The following is a 21,012-nucleotide window of genomic DNA, read 5'->3' as shown; positions in this document are numbered from 1 at the left end:
TGATGTCAGAATATCCCCTGGGGCCCAGGTGTAGCCTTCCACCCCCCTCAACACTTCCAAAGTGTCGAGCATGTGGGAGGGCACCTGCTCCAAGAGTGGTCTCAGGAGGTGGTCCAGGTAGCGGGATAGTCTCTCGGTCACAGAGCCTACACCCGAAACTATAGGACGTCCTGGTGGTCTGGTCAGGGACTTGTGTACTTTTGGGAGATAATACCAGACAGGTTCACGTGGAAACTCCGGGAGTAATCCACTAGCCAGTGATTGTGTTAGGTAACCCCCCTCTGCTCCTCGACGGAGTAGGGACCTCAATGCTCCCTGGAACCTGACAGTGGGGTCAAAGCTCATAGGTACATAGGTTCTCCTATCTCCTAACTGCCTCATTGCTTCCTCTTTATACTGATCCACTGAGAGGACTACAATTGATCCCCCTTTATCTGACTTCTTTACTATTAAATCAGACCTATTCTTAATCCACTTTAAGGCTCTATTCTCCGATTCTACAATATTAGTGGTTGCTGTGGGATACCTCAATGCCTTCATTTCCTTCTCGACTATTGTCTGGAACAAATCAAGGCTCGAACCTGCCTGAACTGGGAACGGTTTTAATGATTTACAAGCCCTGTATGGAATTGAGTGATGGCAAGTTGGACCAGGAGTGCTGGAAGGAAGGAAGGAAGAAAGTGGGTTGGGGCTGGGAAGCTTGGGAGGGAAGGGGGGGTGAGGATAGGGATAGTGAAGGGATGGATGGGGGAGGGTGAGGGAGGGTCTCGACTTCCATCTCTTGATTCATAATTGCATCTTCTGGGGTAACTTCATTCTCCAGTTCTTGTAATATAGAAAGAATCTCCCTATCCCCCTCAGACCATGTTAGCTAAAGACTGAACCCCAGGGGACCAATCCGACCAGAGTTAGTGTTACTGTCTTTAGAGCGATCTGTGGTTCCTTTTTTCTGGAACATCTGTTTAATATTCAACTGCCTAATGTTCTTGTATAAGTCCACCTTAAACCGGCTATAATCAAATTCCTGTACCAATGAAAAGTTCAAGCAATTCTGTAATACCGAAATGCATTCCTCCGGTAAGGCTACCCCAGACAGGTTAATGACTTCCAATGGAAGGAAGCCCATCTCTTCTACTTCCTGGGGGTGCGGGGGTGACGCTGATCCTTCCAATAGACCCTTTTCCTTTTCGGCTTTCTTCTTGTATCGGCCCCTACCCCTCCTGACACGCCTTCTAAAGGGGCATCTGCTGGGATGTTGGGGTCCTTGTTGGGGGTAGGTGGAATAAACCTGGGTCTTAGGTGCTGCCCCCTCCTCCCCACTGGAATCAAAGTCCGTTGTCCAATAGCCTAACTTGGGTTTCCTAGGTGGATTCTGGCCTTTGGGAAACGCCCCCCTTCTAAAAGCTGACTGCCAATAAAAGTACTTGCCTAATGCAAAGTCCTCCTTATCCCGCAGGAACTTACGCAGCTTCCTTTCCTTTATGCTGTTTTGAATGACTAGGATCTTCTTATCAATTTTTTTTTTTTTTAGGGTAGATTTGAACCGTTCTGGGCTGGTCAACGAGCCAAACTGGTCCTTAATCTTGCCAATCTCCCTGAGTACCCTGGAATGTTCTAGTTCAGTTCTTTCCAAAACGATATCTTGCAGCACTGCAGCATGCAGTAGATGTGCCTGACGCCACCTTTCTACAAAAGCTTGAGCACTCAACCTGTGAAAAAAAAAACCCAATTCCCCCTCCTCCCTTTGAAATCAATGGCTAGTAACACCTCCTCCTCCTGCGCAGACTGAGCTCCCATGAGCCCTTGCTACTGCCAAGGCTCTGTGAAAACCTGTGTGCGTGTTTTTTTTTAGTTTATAGGGAATTAGAATATTAAAACAAAAACAAAAACGTATTTGGCTTGAGGAATGCACTATAAACAATAGGAAAGAAACACAATTATGCAATGCATATTCAATCTCTCTGAGCACATACTCACCCAACATGAAATAAGTGTTCTGGACAAAGGCCTGTCATTCTGTCCAACCAATTCAGTCAATATGTTCGAATTATTTTCAGATCTTAACTCATATATCAGAAAACTCACTCTCAAACGCCACTTTGCGATTAAGAGAAATCAGACACTTCTCTCCTCTGTACCCCTCATCATTACTGCCAACGACTCAATTGCCATCACTACATCCGATCCCAATGAGATACATTTGGAAACATTCATCACCACCCAACTGAAAGGACAGTCCCGATTCTATCCTACAGCCTCTAAGGGCCATTACATTGAAACGTTTTATTCCCTCGTTATGGATGATCTGCGTACCCTGCAAACACAAACTCACACCACAAAACCAAACCTTACCCCCAACGAACATACAGCTCTTAAAACACTACTCCAAAACCCCAATCTGGTCATCAAACCTGCGGACAAGGGCGGTGGTATAGTTATTCTCAATAAATCTGATTATCTTGACGAATCCCTCAGACTTCTTAATGATCGCAACCACTACAACCGACTCACTTCCGACCCCACAACAGCCCTTAACAATATTCTCAAACAGTTCATCAATCAGGCCTTCTTCCAGAACATCATTACAAAAAAACGAACGCAATTTCATCATTAACCAACACCCCGCTACCCCCTTTTTCTATCATCTACCTAAAATCCACAAACAGCTACATAAACCGCCCGGAAGACCCATCATTTCCGGTATTAATTCCATGACCAGTAATCTCTCCCGGTTTATTGATAAACATCTACAGCCACTTGTCATCAACCTCCCATCCTATTTAAAAGACTCTTACCACCTCACACAACTATTATCCCAGATCACCTGGTCCTCTGATTACAGTTGGTTAACCTGTGACATTACATCCTTATATACAAATATTCCACATCAATTCGGCCTTTCTGCTATTCAATATTATCTCACCCCTATTCCCAATATGCCCCCCTTACAACAACAGTTCCTTCTGCAGTGCATTTAGTTCATTTTGTACAACAACATTTTTACATTTAATGACTGTATTTATCATCAGGTTAGCGGTACAGCTATGGGGAGCTGCTTTGCACCCTCGTACGCTAACCTGACCATGGGATTGATTGAAACAACATTACTCAACAATGATCACCCGTTCAAAAACAATATAATCCTATATAAACGCTATATTGATGATCTATTTTTCATTTGGAAGGGTGATACCACCCTCATTCCTGATTTCATATTATTCCTCAACAGTAACAAAGCCCGACTCAATTTTACTGCCCAACACCACCCTACCACAATCAACTACCTCGACCTTACTATTTCCATAGTTAACAACTCCATACAAACCAAAACATACTTCAAAACAGTAGACTCCAACAATTTCATTCAATTCAGCAGTTTTCACCACCGCCCTTGGACCCAGAATACCCCATATAGCCAGTTTAAAAGGATTTTTAGAAACTGTTCCGATATCAATGACTACAATTCTCAATCCGATATTCTTGCAAAAAAATTCTCTGAGAGAAAATACCCCAAGAAGCTGATCCGCGATGCACGGCATAAGGCCAAAATCCAACCATCCACTACAAAAACCATCTCCAATCCTACCACTTGACAATAACCCTCAATCTAGATTAATCACAAAATACTGCAAAGAACACTCAATCATTAGATCTATTTTACATAATCGCTGGGAAATCCTGCTCCAGGACCCCTACCTTAAACCCCTATTACCTACCCGACCGCAAATCACCTATAGGAGAGCACCCAACCTCCGTGGCCTGTTAGCTCCCAGTAAACTTCGCAACCATCCTCCCTCCGCCTCTTCCAGTACACTTCCCCCCGGCTCCTGGGCCTGTAACCACACCCGCTGTTTAGCCTGTCCTTTCATTACCAACACCGTCAGCTTTAGTTCTCACACCACAGGTACTCAATACCAAATAAAAAAACATATCTCATGCCATTCCAAATTTATCATCTATCTCATTTCCTGTTCTTGCCGTCTCCAGTATATTGGCAGAACCACACAAGAAGCCCGTAGTAGGATAGGACAACACAAAAGGAATATCCTCAAACATTTCCCTTTGCACAGTGTCTCACGTCACTTTCACCACGCACACGACGGCACCCCTGACACCTTCACCATCACTCTCATTGATCAGATCAACGACAGTGCCCCGGCGGCCTCTGTTACCCTAAAAAAAACTGGAAATGTATTGGATACAGACCCTCAGGACTTTGGTTCCTGAGGGTCTTAATGAAGTACTAGAAAAAATACATAAAGCACTTTACCTAATCCGTTCAGTCTTTTAATAGTCCTCTCTTTTATCCTTCTAATAATGTATATGTTTATTCTAATTTTATGATATACAACTTTTATTTTGATTTTTATACATTTTATGCATTTTACATGTCTTTCTACCATTTTTATGTTGAATACTTGTATATTTGTTTGTATTTATCATTGGTCTTACTCTGATTCAGTACAATGCAACTTTTTACATCCCCCCTTATCCATTCTAAAGTGGTCAAGCATACCTTTGAGACTTCCATCAGTTCGAAACTAATTTTTCTAGCCGTTCCTTTTTTTTTTTTTCTTCTTCAACTTTATTTACAAAATTTACAAAGTATACACACATGATGGCCCCGCCCCTCTATGACACACTTCCGCCCGTAAGTACTCTCACATTCCTCATACTGATCCATGCTACTTAATGAACTCAGGTGTCCTCTGGCATTACAGAGGCGCCGAGCTCGCTGATATAATACAGATGGTAAGTCTGCCTTCTCCTTATACTCTTGTTTACTTGCTGCCTAAAACACCCCACCTGTTTTTTAGCCATTCCAACACCCTCCGTTCCTCCTCCTCCTCTAGACCACGTCAACCCTTTCTCCCAATTTCACCCACTATTCACTGTTGTTCTGTATGATGTCCGCAACAACCGGCAGCAAACCCAGCCAATTTTTTACTTTATGTATTTGCATATTTGTTTGTATTTATCATTGGTCTTACTCTGTTTAGCACAATGCACCTTTAACATTCCCCCTACCCATTCTATAGCTGTCAAGCATACCTTTGAGACTACTATTAGTCTGAAACTAATATTTATAACCCGCGCACAACTTGTCACTAAAATGTAATGCAAAATGTAAATTTACGTATTCATATCAGCACTTTGACGATTCTATGCCTCTGGTTGTCTGTTTGTGTATTTTCTGCAGCTGTGACTCCTACTGTATTTTGCCTGAGGAAGCGGGATGTATGGCCCGTGAAACGCGTTGCATTGTTTTTTGGAGTTCCGAATAAATTGTTGACTGTCTGAATCGCAGTCCTTGCCTGTGTCTGTTTGGAGGGGGTAAGACCACCGCTGCCTCCTCTGTTTAACCAGTTGGTTTTTTAAGTTCATTTAATTACCTTTTATTCTTTTGGCGCCTCTGTATCTTGTACAATGCAATGAGTAAGTTCACCTCGGATCCACTTTAATGGTCAATCAAATGCCAAAATTGATCAGTGTATGGCCACCTTAACATATACCCACTAAGTACTGCGCGGTAAGCAAAGATTCTGGTGGTGATTTTTATCTATGCACCAAAAATAAAATTTAGATGTCAGCTGAAGGTTTTCCCCTTATAAACCTTGACATGTTAAAGGTTTTTTTTTTTGATGAGGAATGAAATCCAATGACATATAAATTGTCCCTTAACAGGCAACACTACTGTAACGGCTAAAAAGTGAAGATTCAGATGAATTAAAATGCCCACTTGAGACTAAAGATGCATTTTGATTGCAGGCTATTTCACATACAATATGGAAATACTGTACAAGAACGTTATATGAGCATGCCAGGACACAAGTTAACTTATGCAATCAATTTCCAATAAACTGACACCTCCATCATATTACAAGGATTGGAAAAGTTGCCCCTTTAACCACTTGAGTACCGTGGGCTTTAACCCCCTTAAGGACCAGGCACTTTTTTTCCATTCAGACCACTGCAGCTTTCACGGTTTATTGCTCGCTCATACAACCTACCACCTAAATGAATTTTGGCTCCTTTTCTTGTCACTAATAAAGCTTTCTTTTGGTGCTATTTGATTGCTCCTGCGATTTTTACTTTTTATTATATTCATCAAAAAAGACATGAATTTTGGCAAAAAAATGATTTTTTTAACTTTCTGTGCTGACATTTTTCAAATAAAGTAAAATTTCTGTATACATGCAGCGCGAAAAATGTGGACAAACATGTTTTTGATTAAAAAAAAACCATTCAGTGTATATTTATTGGTTTGGGTAAAAGTTATAGCGTTTACAAACTATGGTGCAAAAAGTGAATTTTCCCATTTTCAAGCATCTATGACTTTTCTGACCCCCTGTCATGTTTCATGAGGGGCTAGAATTCCAGGATAGTATAAATACCCCCCAAATGACCCCATTTTGGAAAGAAGGCATCCCAAAGTATTCACTGAGAGGCATAGTGAGTTCATAGAAGATATTATTTTTTGTCACAAGTAAGCGGAAAATGACACTTTGTGACAAAAAAAAAAAAAGTTTCCATTTCTTCTAACTTGCGACAAAAAAAAAAAAAAAGAAATCTGCCACGGACTCACCATGCCCCTCTCTGAATACCTTGAAGTGTCTACTTTCCAAAATGGGGTCATTTGTGGGGTGTGTTTACTGTCCTCGCATTTTGGGGGGTGCTAATTTGTAAGCACCCCTGTAAAGCGTAAAGGTGCTCATTGGACTTTGGGCCCCTTAGCGCAGTTAGGCTGCAAAAAAGTGCCACACATGTGGTATTGCCGTGCTTAGTAGAAGTAGTATAACGTGTTTTGGGGTGTATTTTTACACATACCGATGCTGGGTGGGAGAAATATCTCTGTAAATGACAATTTTTTAAAAAAAAATTTTTTTACACACAATTGTCCATTTACAGAGGTCTTTCTCCCACTCAGCATGGGTATGTGTAAAAGTACACCCCAAAACACATTATACTACTTCTCCTGAGTACGGCGGTACCACATGTGTGGCACTTTTTTGCACCCTAACTGCGCTAAGGGGCCCATAGTCCAATGAGTACCTTCAGGATTTGACAGGTCATTTTGAGAAATTTCGTTTCAAGACTACTCCTCATGGTTTAGGGCCCCTAAAATGCCAGGACAGTATAGGAACCCCACAAATGACTTTATTTTAGAAAGAAGACACCCCAAGGTATTCCGTTAGTAGTACGGTGAGTTCATAGAAGATTTTATTTTTTGTCACAAGTTAGCGGAAAATGACACTTTGTGAAAAAAAAAAACTATTGAAATCAATTTCAACTAACTTGTGACAAAAAAATAAAATCTTCTATGAACTCACCATACTCCTAACGGAATACCTTGGGGTGTCTTCTTTTTAAAATGGGGTCATTTGTGGGGTTCCTATACTGCCCTGGCATTTTAGGGGCCCTAAACCGTGAGGAGAAGTCTTGAAACCAAATGTCGCAAAATGACCTGTGAAATCCTAAAGGTACTCATTGGACTTTGGGCCTCTTAGCGCACTTAGGGTGCAAAAAAGTGCCACACATGTGGTACCGCCGTACTCAGGAGAAGTAGTATAATGTGTTTTGGGGTGTATTTTTACACATACCCATGCTGGGTGGGAGAAATTTCTATGTAAATGGACAATTGTGTGTAAAAAAATCAAACAATTGTCATTTACAGAGATATTTCTCCCACTTAGCATGGGTATGTGTAAAAATACACCCCAAAACGCATTATACTACTTCTCCTGAGTACGACGGTACCACATGTGTGGCACTTTTTTTACACCCTAAGTACGCTAAGGGGCCCAAAGTCCAATGAGTACCTTTAGGATTTCACAGGTCATTTTTGTTTCAAGACTACTCCTCACGGTTTAGGGCCCCTAAAATGCCAGGGCAGTATAGGAACCCCACAAATGACCCCATTTTAAAAAGAAGACACCCCAAGGTATTCCGTTAGGAGTATGGTGAGTTCATAGAAGATTTTATTTTTTTGTCACAAGTTAGTTGAAATTGATTTCAATAGTTTTTTTTTTTCACAAAGTGTCATTTTCCGCTAACTTGTGACAAAAAATAAAATCTTCTATGAACTCACCATACTCCTAACGGAATACCTTTGGGTGTCTTCTTTCTAGAATGGGGTCATTTGTGGGGTTCCTATACTGCCCTGGCATTTTAGGGGCCCTAAACCGTGAGGAGGAGTCTTGAAACCAAATGTCGCAAAATGACCTGTGAAATCCTAAAGGTACTCATTGGACTTTGGGCCCCTTAGCGCACTTGGGGTGTAAAAAAGTGCCGCCGTACTCAGGAGAAGTAGTATAATGTGTTTTGGGGTGTATTTTTACACATACCCATGCTGGATGGGAGAAATATCTCTGTAAATGACAATTGTTTGATTTTTTTTTTTACACACAATTGTCCATTTACAGAGATATTTCTCCCACCCAGCATGGGTATGTGTAAAAATACACCCCAAAACACATTATACTACTTCTCCTGAGTACGGCGATACCACATGTGTGACACTTTTTTTGCAGCCTAGATGCGCTAAGGGGCCCAACGTCCTATTCACAGGTCATTTTGAGGCATTTGTTTTCTAGACTACTCCTCATGGTTTAGGGCCCCTAAAATGCCAGGGCAGTATAGGAACCCCACAAGTGACCCCATTTTAGAAAAAAAGACACCCCAATGTATTCCGTTAGGTGTATGACGAGTTCATAGAAGATTTTATTTTTTGTCACAAGTTAGTGAAAAATGACACTGTGGAAAAAAAAAAAAAAAATCAATTTCCGCTAACTTTTGACAAAAAATAAAATCTTCTATGAACTCGTCATACACCTAACAGAATACATTGGGGTGTCTTTTTTTCTAAAATGGGGTCACTTGTGGGGTTCCTATACCGCCCTGGCATTTTATGGGCCCAAAACCGTGAGTAGTCTGGAAACCAAATGTCTCAAAATGACTGTTCAGGGGTATAAGCATCTGCAAAGTTTGATGACAGGTGGTGTATGAGGGGGCGAATTTTGTGGAACCGGTCATAAGCAGGGTGGCCTTTTAGATGACAGGTTGTATTGGGCCTGATCTGATGGATAGGAGTGCTAGGGGGGGGTGACAGGAGGTGATTGATGGGTGTCTCAGGGGGTGGTTAGAGGGGAAAATAGATGCAATCAATGCACTGGGGAGGTGATCGGAAGGGGGTCTGAGGGGGATCTGAGGGTTTGGCCGAGTGATCAGGAGCCCACACGGGGCAAATTTGGGCCTGATCTGATGGGTAGGTGTGCTAGGGGGTGACAGGAGGTGATTGATGGGTGTCTCAAGGTGTGATTAGAGGGGGGAATAGATGCAAGCAATGCACTGGCGAGGTGATCAGGGCTGGGGTCTGAGGGCGTTCTGAGGGTGTGGGCGGGTGATTGAGTGCCCTAGGGGCAGATAGGGGTCTAATCTGATGGATAGCAGTGACAGGGGGTGATTGATGGGTAATTAGTGGGTGTTTAGGGTAGAGAACAGATGTAAACACTGCACTTGGGAGGTGATCTGACGTCGGATCTGCGGGCGATCTACTGGTGTGGGTGGGTGATCAGATTGCCCGCAAGGGTTAGGTTAGGGGCTGATTGATGGGTGGCAGTGACAGGGGGAGATTGACGGGTGATTGACAGGTGATTGACAGGTGATCAGTGGGTTATTACAGGGAAGAACAGATGTAAGTAATGCACTGGCGAATTGATAAGGGGGGGGGGGGTCTGAGGGCAATCTGAGCGTGTAGGCGGGTGATTGGGTGCCCGCAAGGGGCAGATTAGGGTCTGATCTGATGGGTAACAGTGACAGGTGGTGATAGGGGGTGATTGATGGGTGATTGATGGGTAATTAGTGGGTGTTTAGGGAAAAGAACAGATGTAAACACTGCACTTGGGAGGTGATCTGACGTAGGATCTGCGGGCGATCTATTGGTGTGGGTGATCAGATTGCCCGCAAGGGGCAGGTTAGGGGCTGATTGATGGGTGGCAGTGACAGGGGGTGATTGATGGGTGATTGACAGGTGATCAGGGGGGATAGATGCATATAGTACACAGGGGGGGGGGGGCCTGGGGAGAATCTGAGGGGTGGGGGGGTGATCAGGAGGGAGCAGGGGGCAGTTTAGGGAAAAAAAAAAAATAGCGTTGACCGATAGTGACAGGGAGAGATTGATGGGTGATTAGGGGGGTGATTGGGTGCAAACAGGGGTCTGGGGGGTGGGCGGGAGGGGGTCTGAGGGGTGCTGTGGGCGATCAGGGGGCAGGGGGGGGGGGAAATCAGTGTGCTTGGGTGCAGACTAGGGTGGCTGCAGCCTGCCCTGGTGGTCCCTCGGACACTGGGACCACCAGGGCAGGAAGCAGCCTGTATAATACACTTTGTAAACATTACAAAGTGTATTATACACTTTGTATGCGGCGATCGTCGGGTTAACATCCCGCCGGCGCTTCCGTATGGCCGGCGGGATGTTGCGGCGGGTGAGTGGAGCCAGGCGGCGGCGGAGGATCGCGTCACGGATGACGCGATCGCTCCGCCCATGCCCCTACAAGGACCGCCGCCATTTGTCAATACGGCGGTCCTTGCGGGGTCCACTTCCCGGCCGCCAATTGTCAATACGGCGGTCGGGGAGTGGTTAACAGCCAATTTATTTAGAGCCTTGCAAGTGCTCCAGGCCAATTTATTTTAGCACTTTTTTATTTCTTATTTCCTTGGTTCTAATTTGTACTGCTGTAATGCATATTTACGGTCACTTGTCACTAGGGGGTAATGTGAGACAATAACAAAGGACTTCTGCTTTCAATTTCAATATTTTCTGCTAGAAGAGAGACATTAAAGCATTCCAAGAATTTACAGCACAAGAAGTTCTGCCAACAGAGGTCAAAAGCAGTGCACTTATCGCAAACGAAATATTGAAATTGCTAATGGTTAATGGACTGGAGCTGGAAAGCTCAGCTTTTCCAACTGTTCAATGGTTTTTAATATTTTTTTCAGATGTAAATATCTTTGCCTCATATTTTTTGAACATTGTGGTTTTTATAAGGTGCTGATTACACTCCATAAAGGAGTTGCATTATTGCTTTTGACTAACAACATTAAAAAGGTTTTGAAAAGAAAGTAGTACGATATACTTACCACTGAGTGAACGGCTGGGGGAAGAGTGGCGACTGTTGGGTGTGCTCACAGTGGGCCCGATCAATGCCTCTGAGAAATCCTTTTCCAGAGATGAATCTCCAGCTGCAGAATCAATGACATATTGTCTCATTGTCTTACAACACAGAAATCCCAAATGGTTACATTTAGGTTACATCTAGTTTCCATTTACAAAATAGCCTTTACCAGCTTTCTAGAAAGGATCACAGAGAACTGAAAAGGCATTAGGCTATATTTCCACTAGAAGCAGGCGAATCGCATGTGAATTTTTACATGCAAATTCACATGTGCACTCGCAAAAACATTTTGGGGGTGTGATTTTTGACAAAGCAGGAAGTCATATTGTTATTATTCATTGTTCACGCAAAACTCCAAAAATCGCATCTCAAACGATTTTCCTGCATGCGACTTCCGAAAGATAGCAGCATAGTTTTTGTCTGGATGAGATTCTTGCATCTAATGGAAACAGGTCTGTAGCAATTCATTTCTGTGGGAATTTGTGTGCTGAAAAAAATACACAAATTCTCACCTAGTGGAAACAGGCCCTAAGATTTCTTTATTATATATGGGGCATTGAAAGTAGGACACTAATTCACGGTGGAATTCCTGGACAAAAATAACTAGCTGTGCACATAAACGTACACCCTCATTAGATAAAGCCCAGAAACTTTATTATCATTGCAGGACTTTGCCAGCACACTTTACCGTCTGTAAAAAACACGGTTCTAGTCATGATCTCCAAACAGGAGCACAGCATAGTGCATGGCACAAGTCCTCTTATACAGACCATACAATACAAGAAGGAGAAAATAGTGTGGCACTCAAACAGTAGGCTATGTTCACATTATAAATCGCCAGCACTATTGCAAGCGCTGAGCAATTTATTGCAATTTTTTTAATCGCCTTTTCCTGTGCTTCCTAAGCACCTTTTTAATCGCTTTTGCAGATCATTTTTTTTAATCACTTCCTGACGTCAGTCAGGAAATAAACTCTTTCACCCGGAAATGAATAAATACAATGTATTTATTCATAGAAGCGCTCGGGAAATCACTATACAAAGTGCTTTTTCACGCGCTTTGCAATTTCCCTATACCTTCCATTGAGCCAAAGCGCTCAAAAAAATGGTACCGGCAGCACTTTTGAAAGCAGATCACAATTGAACTGCTCATATGTGATCACTCTCATAAGGAATCATTGCACAAAAGCACTTTAAGTGTGATTTCTAAAATCACCAGCGCTTAAAAAAAATACGCAAACGCTCATAGTGTGAACAAGCCCTCAATGTGAGTAATAAGGAATAATTTAATTGTACAAGAGTGTGTACAAGAACCACGTGCACCTTCAGTCCATTGCTGGTGCATTTATTTACAGTGGACTACATATATCTAAAGCATTAGGAACACATCACATGGTCATAGTGTATGAAATTACCTGTGTGGCAGCCGTGGTGGTGGAGGTGGGTGGCGGGTAATAACGGGAGGTAAGCGACGGCCGTTTTGTGTCAAACTGACACTTGGTCACGCTGCGTTCCACCTGAGGAACAATCTCTCAACTTCTCGATGACTGCATAGTCAGCGACGGCTTTAAATATGGAAGTGCATCCGCTTGGATACCAGAAGGAAGGGTACAAACGTGCAGAAGAGGAGGAACAGTCGGGCACCTTCCATGTAAGTAGTTTATTGCTGCCGTTATTAATTCCATCCAGAGCAAATGGTCACAGGCATGTGCTTATGCTAACATCGTGCGTGGCGACAGTGGGAGAGGAGGTGGGTGCGCCGGGCACTACGACGGACGATCATTTCACATCTATGCAGATGCTTGGTCACGTAGACAGTCCAGGCCTGGACATCAGCACATGGCTGTGACTGATTGCTTTGGATGGAACTGGCAACGGCAGCAATAAACTACTTGCATGGAAGGTGTCCGACAACTCTTATACAGACCTCCTGCTTGGAATATGGAGTTATGGAATATTCAATTCTAAAAGTGGTAAACACAACACAGAAAAGTGACCGAGCCCTAAAATATGCTTTTATTTTTATTATTAATGAAGAAATCTGGTGTAGTCTACACAGTGAACACCTGGTGGCCTCCTCTTCCATTGATGCTTCCTTTACTTTGTTTTTGTGAAGGAATAAAGCATACCATGGACTCTCAGTGCCTGTTTTCTTTGACGCACTGATTTCATTTGTGGCTTTCAGGACCATTTTATGTTCATACAGGACTGAGCCCACCTTACTTCCAGAGCTGGGATGCTATGTAACGTAAATGAAACACTGTCACTTCTCCAGTAGCAGATCAGAATTCTACCTCTGGAAATGTCTTTAAGCGTATATATTGTACAAAAATCAAGACAGCGGTAAGCCTGGCCCAATCAATCACTTCAGTTAAATCTGGAACAGCGTAATTGCCCCTAACATGCATGTCCAATGAGCTTTCCATAGATCTTGGCCAGTTTATTGATTAACAGTGCTCTCAGGCATATTGGAAAGTTGAGCAGGCGGGGGATGGATAGGCACATAGCACTGTACTGAACTGAGCAGCACAATGGCAGCATTTCAACTGATTTCTGAGGCAATTAGATAAACTGGGCAATATGACAGTTATCAATCACTACAACCTTGGAGCAATCAACTGCTTGCCAGCCATCAACTGATGTATGGTTCGAGTAAAGGAGCGTACACACGCCAGACTTTTTCAAACTACGGGTGGTCAGACCCGCCCGCGGGGTGGACATTCTGACGACAGTTTTACGTGAGTACAGGTTGTCACTGATAAGACTGATTTTGACTGATCCGTAGTTTGAAAAAGTGGCGTCTGTACGCACCTTAAGAATATATAAGTATAGCTCACACACCAATCTCACAAGCCAAGTAATAAAAACAACCATATGACCTGGGAGCACCCATAACTCTCTAGTAGAATGTATACTTTAAATATGTTACCCAAATTTAGCAAGATCAGTTATGTGTAAATTAGTAGGAAAAAAAAAAGATGTATTAAACCATACCAGACATATAGGATCTGCCATTATAATCCTCAATTTCCATATTCAGTAGGATTCTCTGAAATATAAACAGGGACATTTTTATGTTAATATGATAAGACATATTTAAGGTACACAAGATTATAGTCATGCAGCTCTTCACCTTAGTTGACAGTGTAAGACAAAAGAAAAAGACAACCGAGAGCCCAATATAGTATAGTATATTAGTACAACAGGAAGTGTGTTGGGGAGATCAGACCCGACCCTACTTGGGTTTATGAAAACACACTCTGTGGTAACAAAAGGGAGGTAACACTGCTCCACCAGCGGTGGACAATCAGTAATACAAAAGATATAACAGAGGTGACAACGAGTATGAAAAACATTATACAAGTATGAAAAACCTCTCTGTGAGAGGCACCCAGAACACTGGAGTCCCAGCTTAGATACTCCCTTTGTGCCTGAAGAAGTGGGCTGCGCCCTGCGATACGCGTCACTTCCCAGAGGTTGTTTTTTTTTTTTAAAGTGTTAAGTAAAAAGTGTTTTTGAAATTGATGGTTGATAAATAGTCTTTTTTTAAATTGACGGTTTGAGTCATCAAACAGGAGGTAAGTGTACCAATACCTCTTTTTATTATTATTAAAAATCCCCTTTCTTGTATATGTTTTTCATACTTGTTGATGCCTCTATTATATATTTTGACAGTGTGACTGTCATAGCAAGTATTTGCTTTAACGTCACTAAGGAATCAGTCATATCCAGGGTAATATTTCTGTTCTATGTATAGTTACCAATATGTAGATAAGCGTGGAATGTTACAGGCAGACTTATGGTATAGTAAAGATTGTGCTATACAGAAAGTCAGAATTAAAGGGAATCTAAAGTGTGAGGGATATGGAAACCAATATATTTCTTTTAAAACAATGCAGATTGCCTGGCTATCCTGCTGATCATCTGCCTTTAATACGTTTAGCCATAGCCCCTGAAGAAGCATAACAGATGTTTTTGACATAAATCTGACTAGATTAGCTGCATGATTGTTTTAGGTGTGCAATTCGGAAACTACTGATGCCAGAAAGATCAGCAAGACTGCCAGGCAAAAGGGAACCTGAAGTGAGAGGCATATGAAAGACCAAATTACTTACGGTAACGTCTTTTCCAGTAGTCGCGAAGACAGCACCCCTAATGAGACTTGTCTCCCTCCAACACACGGACAGGAATCTGCAAAAGATTTAAATTTGCATAATAGGCGGCCCCAGTATATAAGGCATTAGTCATCAATTACCTTCAGTTCTATACAAAAGACACGGACACCGTAATAATGCTCATATAATCTTTAATCCGAAATTTTTTTATTTTTTATTTTTTTTTTTACCCAGGGTGGGTTGTAGGGGTGCTGTCTTCGCGACTACTGGAAAAGACGTTACCGTAAGTAATTTGGTCTTTCCCAGTACGTCAGCTCAGACAGCACCCCTAATGAGACGATATACACGATATATAAATTCAGGGAGGGACTACAGCCTGCAGAACTTTTCTGCCAAAGGATAGGTCAGAATTAGCCAAAACATTAAGCCTATAGTGCTTCACGAACGTGTTCTGGCTGGACCAGGTTGCTGCCCTGCATATCTGTTCTATCGAGGCTCCTGCCCTCTCTGCCCATGAAGTTGATACAGCTCTCGTGGAATGTGCTTTTACTGGGAAGGACAGCTGCCTGCCCTGTATTTGATAAGCTTCAGTAATCGCTTGTTTGATCCATCTTGCAAGTGTTGGTTTAGAAGCTTTACTTCCCCTGGCATTCCCTGAGAAGATTACAAACATTGCCTCGGTCTTCCTCCAGGATTTAGTCCTTTCCAGGTATTGAAGCAAGCATCTCCGAACATCTAAACAATGAAGCGTCCTTTCTTTGTCATTCGCTGGATTATCACAAAAGGAAGGAATGAACAATTCTTGCGATCTGTGAAACTTAGATACTACTTTAGGCAGAAATGCAATGTCCAATCGTAGGGTGATCCTATCCTCTGAGACCACACAATACGGCTCTTTTATGGATAGGGCCTGCAACTCTCCCAATCTTCTTGCGGTTGTGATTGCCAAGAGGAATGATGTCTTTAAGGATAAAAACTTATCAGATGCTTGTTCTAAAGGTTCAAATGGAGGTTTACATAAACCTTGCAACACAATATTCAAGTCCCAAGGAGGTATCCTTGTTCTCACCACAGGCTTAATTCTCTTTAATGCCTCAAAGAAACGTATAACCAACTCCTCCTGGGCTAATCTTCTCTCCAGGAAAACGCTCAGAGCAGACGTCTGGACTTTTAGGGTGCTGGTACTGAGCCCCTTCTGGAACCCAGATTGTAAAAATTCCAGGACTGAAGCCAGGGAATTGTTGACCATTGATCTCTCAACACACCACTCATTAAAGATCTTCCAGGTTTTTTGATAGATCTGACGAGTCACCTTCTTCCTACTCTGGATTAAAGTGCCAGCCAACTCATCTGAGAAACCTCTTGCCTTTAACAATCCCCATTCAGGTTCCATGCCGTAAGATGCAGAAGCTCCGGATTTTGATGAAAGAATGGCCCCTGAGACAGAAGCTCCGGATGAGGAGGAAGATTGATTGGTTCTGATACCCTTAAGGCTTGAAGTAACGTGAACCAGGGTCTCTTTGGCCAGAATGGCGCAATCAGAATAACTCGTGCTTGGTCCTGTATAATCTTGTTCAAAACCCTGGATAACAGAGGTATTGGAGGAAACGCATACATCAAATGGAAGCCCCAATTCACTGAGAAGGCGTCCACTGCCCAAGGATTGTCTTTCGGGTGGAGGGAACAGAACTTCCGACACCTGGCATTCTCTTTCCTTGCGAATAAGTCTATCTCCGGACATCCCCAATGAGATGTAATTTCCAGAAGAATCTGAGGATTGACTGACCATTCGTTCTGATCCAAAGCTTTCCGACTCAACAAGTCTGCCAGGTGATTTGAGGTCCCTTTCAAGTGGACTGCCCTCAACGATTCCAGATTTGCTTCCGCCCATCTGAGAATGCGACCCGATTGGCACCACAGCAGGTGACTCCTTGTTCCTCCTTGACGGTTCACATAAGCCACCACACTGCTGTTGTCTGATCTTATTAGAACATGATGGCCCTGGATCTGGCTGCTGAAAAACTGTAAGGCCTGCCATACTGCTTCGAGCTCCCTGCTGTTGGAGGAGCTTGATTTCATCTGGTCTGACCACTGACCCTGAGCTGGTCGAAAGTCCATGTGGGCCCCCCATCCCCACGCACTGGCATCCGTCGTTATCGTCGTCTGAGATGGATAATTCCAGAGACGACCCACGGATAGATGCTTCTTGATCTGCCACCACATCAAGGATACCTTGATACTGTGGGGAATCATCACCGCCTTGTCTAGGGAACTTGACCTCCTGTTCCAGTTCTTTAGAATCCACACTTGTAATTCCCTTGAGTGGAGCTGGCCCCACTGAACTGCCGGGAATGAGGCTGTTAAGTGACCCAATGTGGCCATGGCCCTTCTCAGCGAGACTGATCTTGATTTCTGAAAAGAAAGAACAGTATTTAGTATAGAAGAAATCTTCTTATCAGTCAGAAAAATTCTTTCATTAACAGTGTCAATGTTGAACCCTAGATATTCCATAGATTGACAAGGGGTCAGAGAGGATTTCTCCCAGTTGACAAGCCAACCCAGGGACTGAAGGAATGAGAGACATGAGTCCAAATGGGCATACAGTAACCTCTCAGAGGAACCCCAAAGCAATAAGTCATCCAAATAGGCAATAACATTAACAGACTTCAGTCTTAGAACTGCTAAGACCTCTGACATGACTTTAGTAAACAACCAGGGCGCAGAGGATAGCCCGAAAGGAAGAGCATTACATTGAAAATGTCTTACCTTTCCGTCCAACTGGACTGCAAATCTGAGGAATTGCTGAGAGGAGAGATGAATGGGAATATGCAGGTACGCATCTTTCAGGTCCAGAGATGCAAGGAAACTGTCCTTCTGTAAAAGATGAATCACAGAAATAATGTTGTTCATTCTGAACTTCCTGTACTTTACTGACTTGTTTAGACCTTTTAAGTTGAGAATGAAGCGAAAGCCTCCTTGTGACTTTGGAACAAGAAATACTGGAGAGTAAAACCCCCGACCCCTTTGACATGAGGGGACCTCCCGAATTACCCTTTTGAGAAGCAAGGATTTTACTTCGGCCTGAAGGGCTAGTTGTTTTGTATGTCCTAATGGCAGAGGAGTGACAAAGAATCTTTGGGGAGGTAACATTTCGAACTCTATTTTGTATCCTTCCAGGACAATGTGCAGAAGCCATGGGTTTGTGAAGTACTGATGCCATATTTCGTAAAAGTGGGCTAACCTCCCTCCCACTGGAAGCCTGATGTCATTGTTTTGTAGTCTTGCTAGTTGAGGGGGGTTTGGGCTTCCCTCTCTGGATTCTGTAAGGAGCCCACCTCTTTCTGGAGGTGGTGGGACGCTCATTGGATTCTGACTTTGGGGGCCCGCGAAAGGACCGTTTGTATTGAAAGGACCTTCTCTTAGTGGGGAAGTTTTTCTTAGTGTCAGCGGTTCTATCTAAGGTCTCATCAAGTTTTGACCCAAACAAAAGACCCCCTTCACAGGGAATGCCACAAAGTCTTGATTTAGAGGAATTATCACCCCCCCAAGTCTTTACCCAAACCCCTCTTCTAGCGGAATTTACTAAAGCAGTTGTTCTTGCAGTTAATTTCACAGTGTCATCAGCAGCATCAGTGAGATAGTCCGTAGCATTAAACAGATTTGGGAAGTCGTTAAGTATCTCCTCTCTCGGTACACCTGAGGCAATCTTGGATTGTACATCCAAGAGCCATGTTTTCAAAGATCTCCCTACTGCGGTGGAAGCCACTGCCGGCTTAAATGTTAATGACGATGATTCCCAGGCCCTACGAAGGATATTGTCCATCTTCTTGTCAATGGGATCCCTAAGATTGCCAAAATCTTCAAACAACAAGTCAGTCTTCCTTGAAACCCTCGATAATGACGGATCTAGCTTAGGCGGAGGTCCCCAAAAAGCCTGGTCATCCGGATTAAAAGGATAGCGACTAGACATAGATCTAGGCCAAAAGGCTCTTTTCTCAGGACTATCCCATTCTCTCTTAATCACGGACTTCAGAGAGGAATGAACAGGGATAAATTGAGATTGGGGATCCGTCAAACTTTCATACATCTGATCAAGGGCTGTCAAGGATCTCTGCTCAGTCTTTATACCCATTGTTTTATGCATGGCAGCAATAAAGTCTTTCATAAGCTCAGGAGAGAAGGCAAACCTATGTGGTCTGCTTCCCTTAATCACTGCCTCCTCTTTAGAAATTTCCTCAAATGCAGAAATCTCTCCCTCTGATAGTTCAGATTCACCCAAATCTTCCCCTGACCTCTTTCTCTTAGTTCCCAGAGGAATAGGAAGGGCGGCACCTGATCCAGCTGGAGACATAGCAGCAGCAGGAGGATTCGTAACAACTATTCCAGAAATGTTTGCAATAGGATCCACAGGCAACACAACAGGCACAGTAGAAATATTAGAGGTAGAAGCAGTGCTCATAGCCGAATCCTTTATCTCCTTAATAGCAGTAGACATTTCTGCTCTCATCCAGCCCATCAAGTCTTTAAACACAGCAGGAGACTCATTCTTTACAATCTTATCAGTGCAATATTGGCATAATTTCTTAGAGGAGGAAGAAGAGATGCGATTGTTGCAGATAGCACATTTTTTCTCAACCTTGGTGTCTGTGCGTTTGTCCTGACTGGAGTGCGCACTCGATTTATCAGATCTTTTGGGCTAAAACACAAACAAACAAATCTAAATTAGCCAAGAACCCCCATGAAATAAGTCATAGAAAAGCTAGCTAAGCAGTGTGCATATAACCACTTGCCAGAGGGGTTTCGGAGCCAGACTCCACAGATAATGCTGGAGAGGGTCCTACAGCGTCCTCCATGATCCCAGCTTACAACACATCTGAGACCAGGATTTGAGAGGCTAAAATACCTGCTCCTGAAGAATTTGCATAATCCCCAGCTGAAGCAGCTCACCGCCGCGGCCCCTGCCGCCTGCTGCACTTCCGGGTCACGTGGGACGCCAGCGTCGTGACCACTTCCGGATTTCCGCATCGGAAGTTTCCATTGCGTGCCCCTGCACGCATAAAAACGCCGCCTTCCTAGGAGAAGCCTCCTAAGTGCTGCCAGGCTCCACACCGCTCCCCCTGAAGCGGACTGCCCAGGAAAACCTCCGCAACAGAGCCCCAGCCGCCTGACTAGATGGCTCCCTGGAGACCTCTCCCTCCTACACGTCCGGACAGGAAACTAGAACTGAAGGTAATTGATGACTAATGCCTTATATACTGGGGCCGCCTATTATGCAAATTTAAATCTTTTGCAGATTCCTGTCCGTGTGTTGGAGGGAGACAAGTCTCATTAGGGGTGCTGTCTGAGCTGACGTACTGGGAAAACTGCCATATTTATTTCCTTTTGAACAATACCAGTTGCCTGGCTGTCCTGCTGATCCTCTGCCTCTAATACTTTTAGCCGTAGACCCTGAACAAGCATGCAGCAGATCAGGTGTTTCTGACAAAAATCTGACAAGATTAGCTGCATGCTTGTTTCAGGTGTGTGATTCAGACACTACTGCAGCCAAAGAAATCAGCAGTACTGCCAGGCAACTAGTATGGTTTAAAAGTAGATAAATATGGCAGTGTCCATATACCTTTCACTTCAGGTTCCCTTTAACTGGTTTAATATTTGTGCAGCTGTTTCACCATTTATCTGCTCTGATGCTGTATAAGTGGCGGTAAGACTTCAAGAATAAGTGTAAAT

General features: G+C 43.4%; 1 protein-coding gene across 7 annotated transcripts in view; it reads right to left on the bottom strand.

Annotated features, from left to right (window-relative positions):
- IKZF4 (IKAROS family zinc finger 4) overlaps positions 1 to 21,012 on the bottom strand; it is a 70,494-nt gene that overhangs the window by 37,482 nt on the left and 12,000 nt on the right. For all 7 annotated transcript variants that reach the window (XM_068267613.1, XM_068267617.1, XM_068267614.1 and 4 more), the window contains exons 2-3: positions 14,165 to 14,219; positions 11,137 to 11,238 (exon numbers count right to left, since the gene is read on the bottom strand). In XM_068267613.1, coding sequence (XP_068123714.1) covers positions 11,137 to 11,238; positions 14,165 to 14,219 — 157 coding nt within the window. The remainder of the gene's footprint in view (positions 1 to 11,136; positions 11,239 to 14,164; positions 14,220 to 21,012) is intronic.

Source organism: Hyperolius riggenbachi, chromosome 2 (assembly GCF_040937935.1).
Source record: "Hyperolius riggenbachi isolate aHypRig1 chromosome 2, aHypRig1.pri, whole genome shotgun sequence".
Taxonomy (NCBI): domain Eukaryota; kingdom Metazoa; phylum Chordata; class Amphibia; order Anura; family Hyperoliidae; genus Hyperolius; species Hyperolius riggenbachi.
Note: the sequence above shows the minus strand (reverse complement) of the source record. Positions and strands in the feature narration are given on the sequence as shown.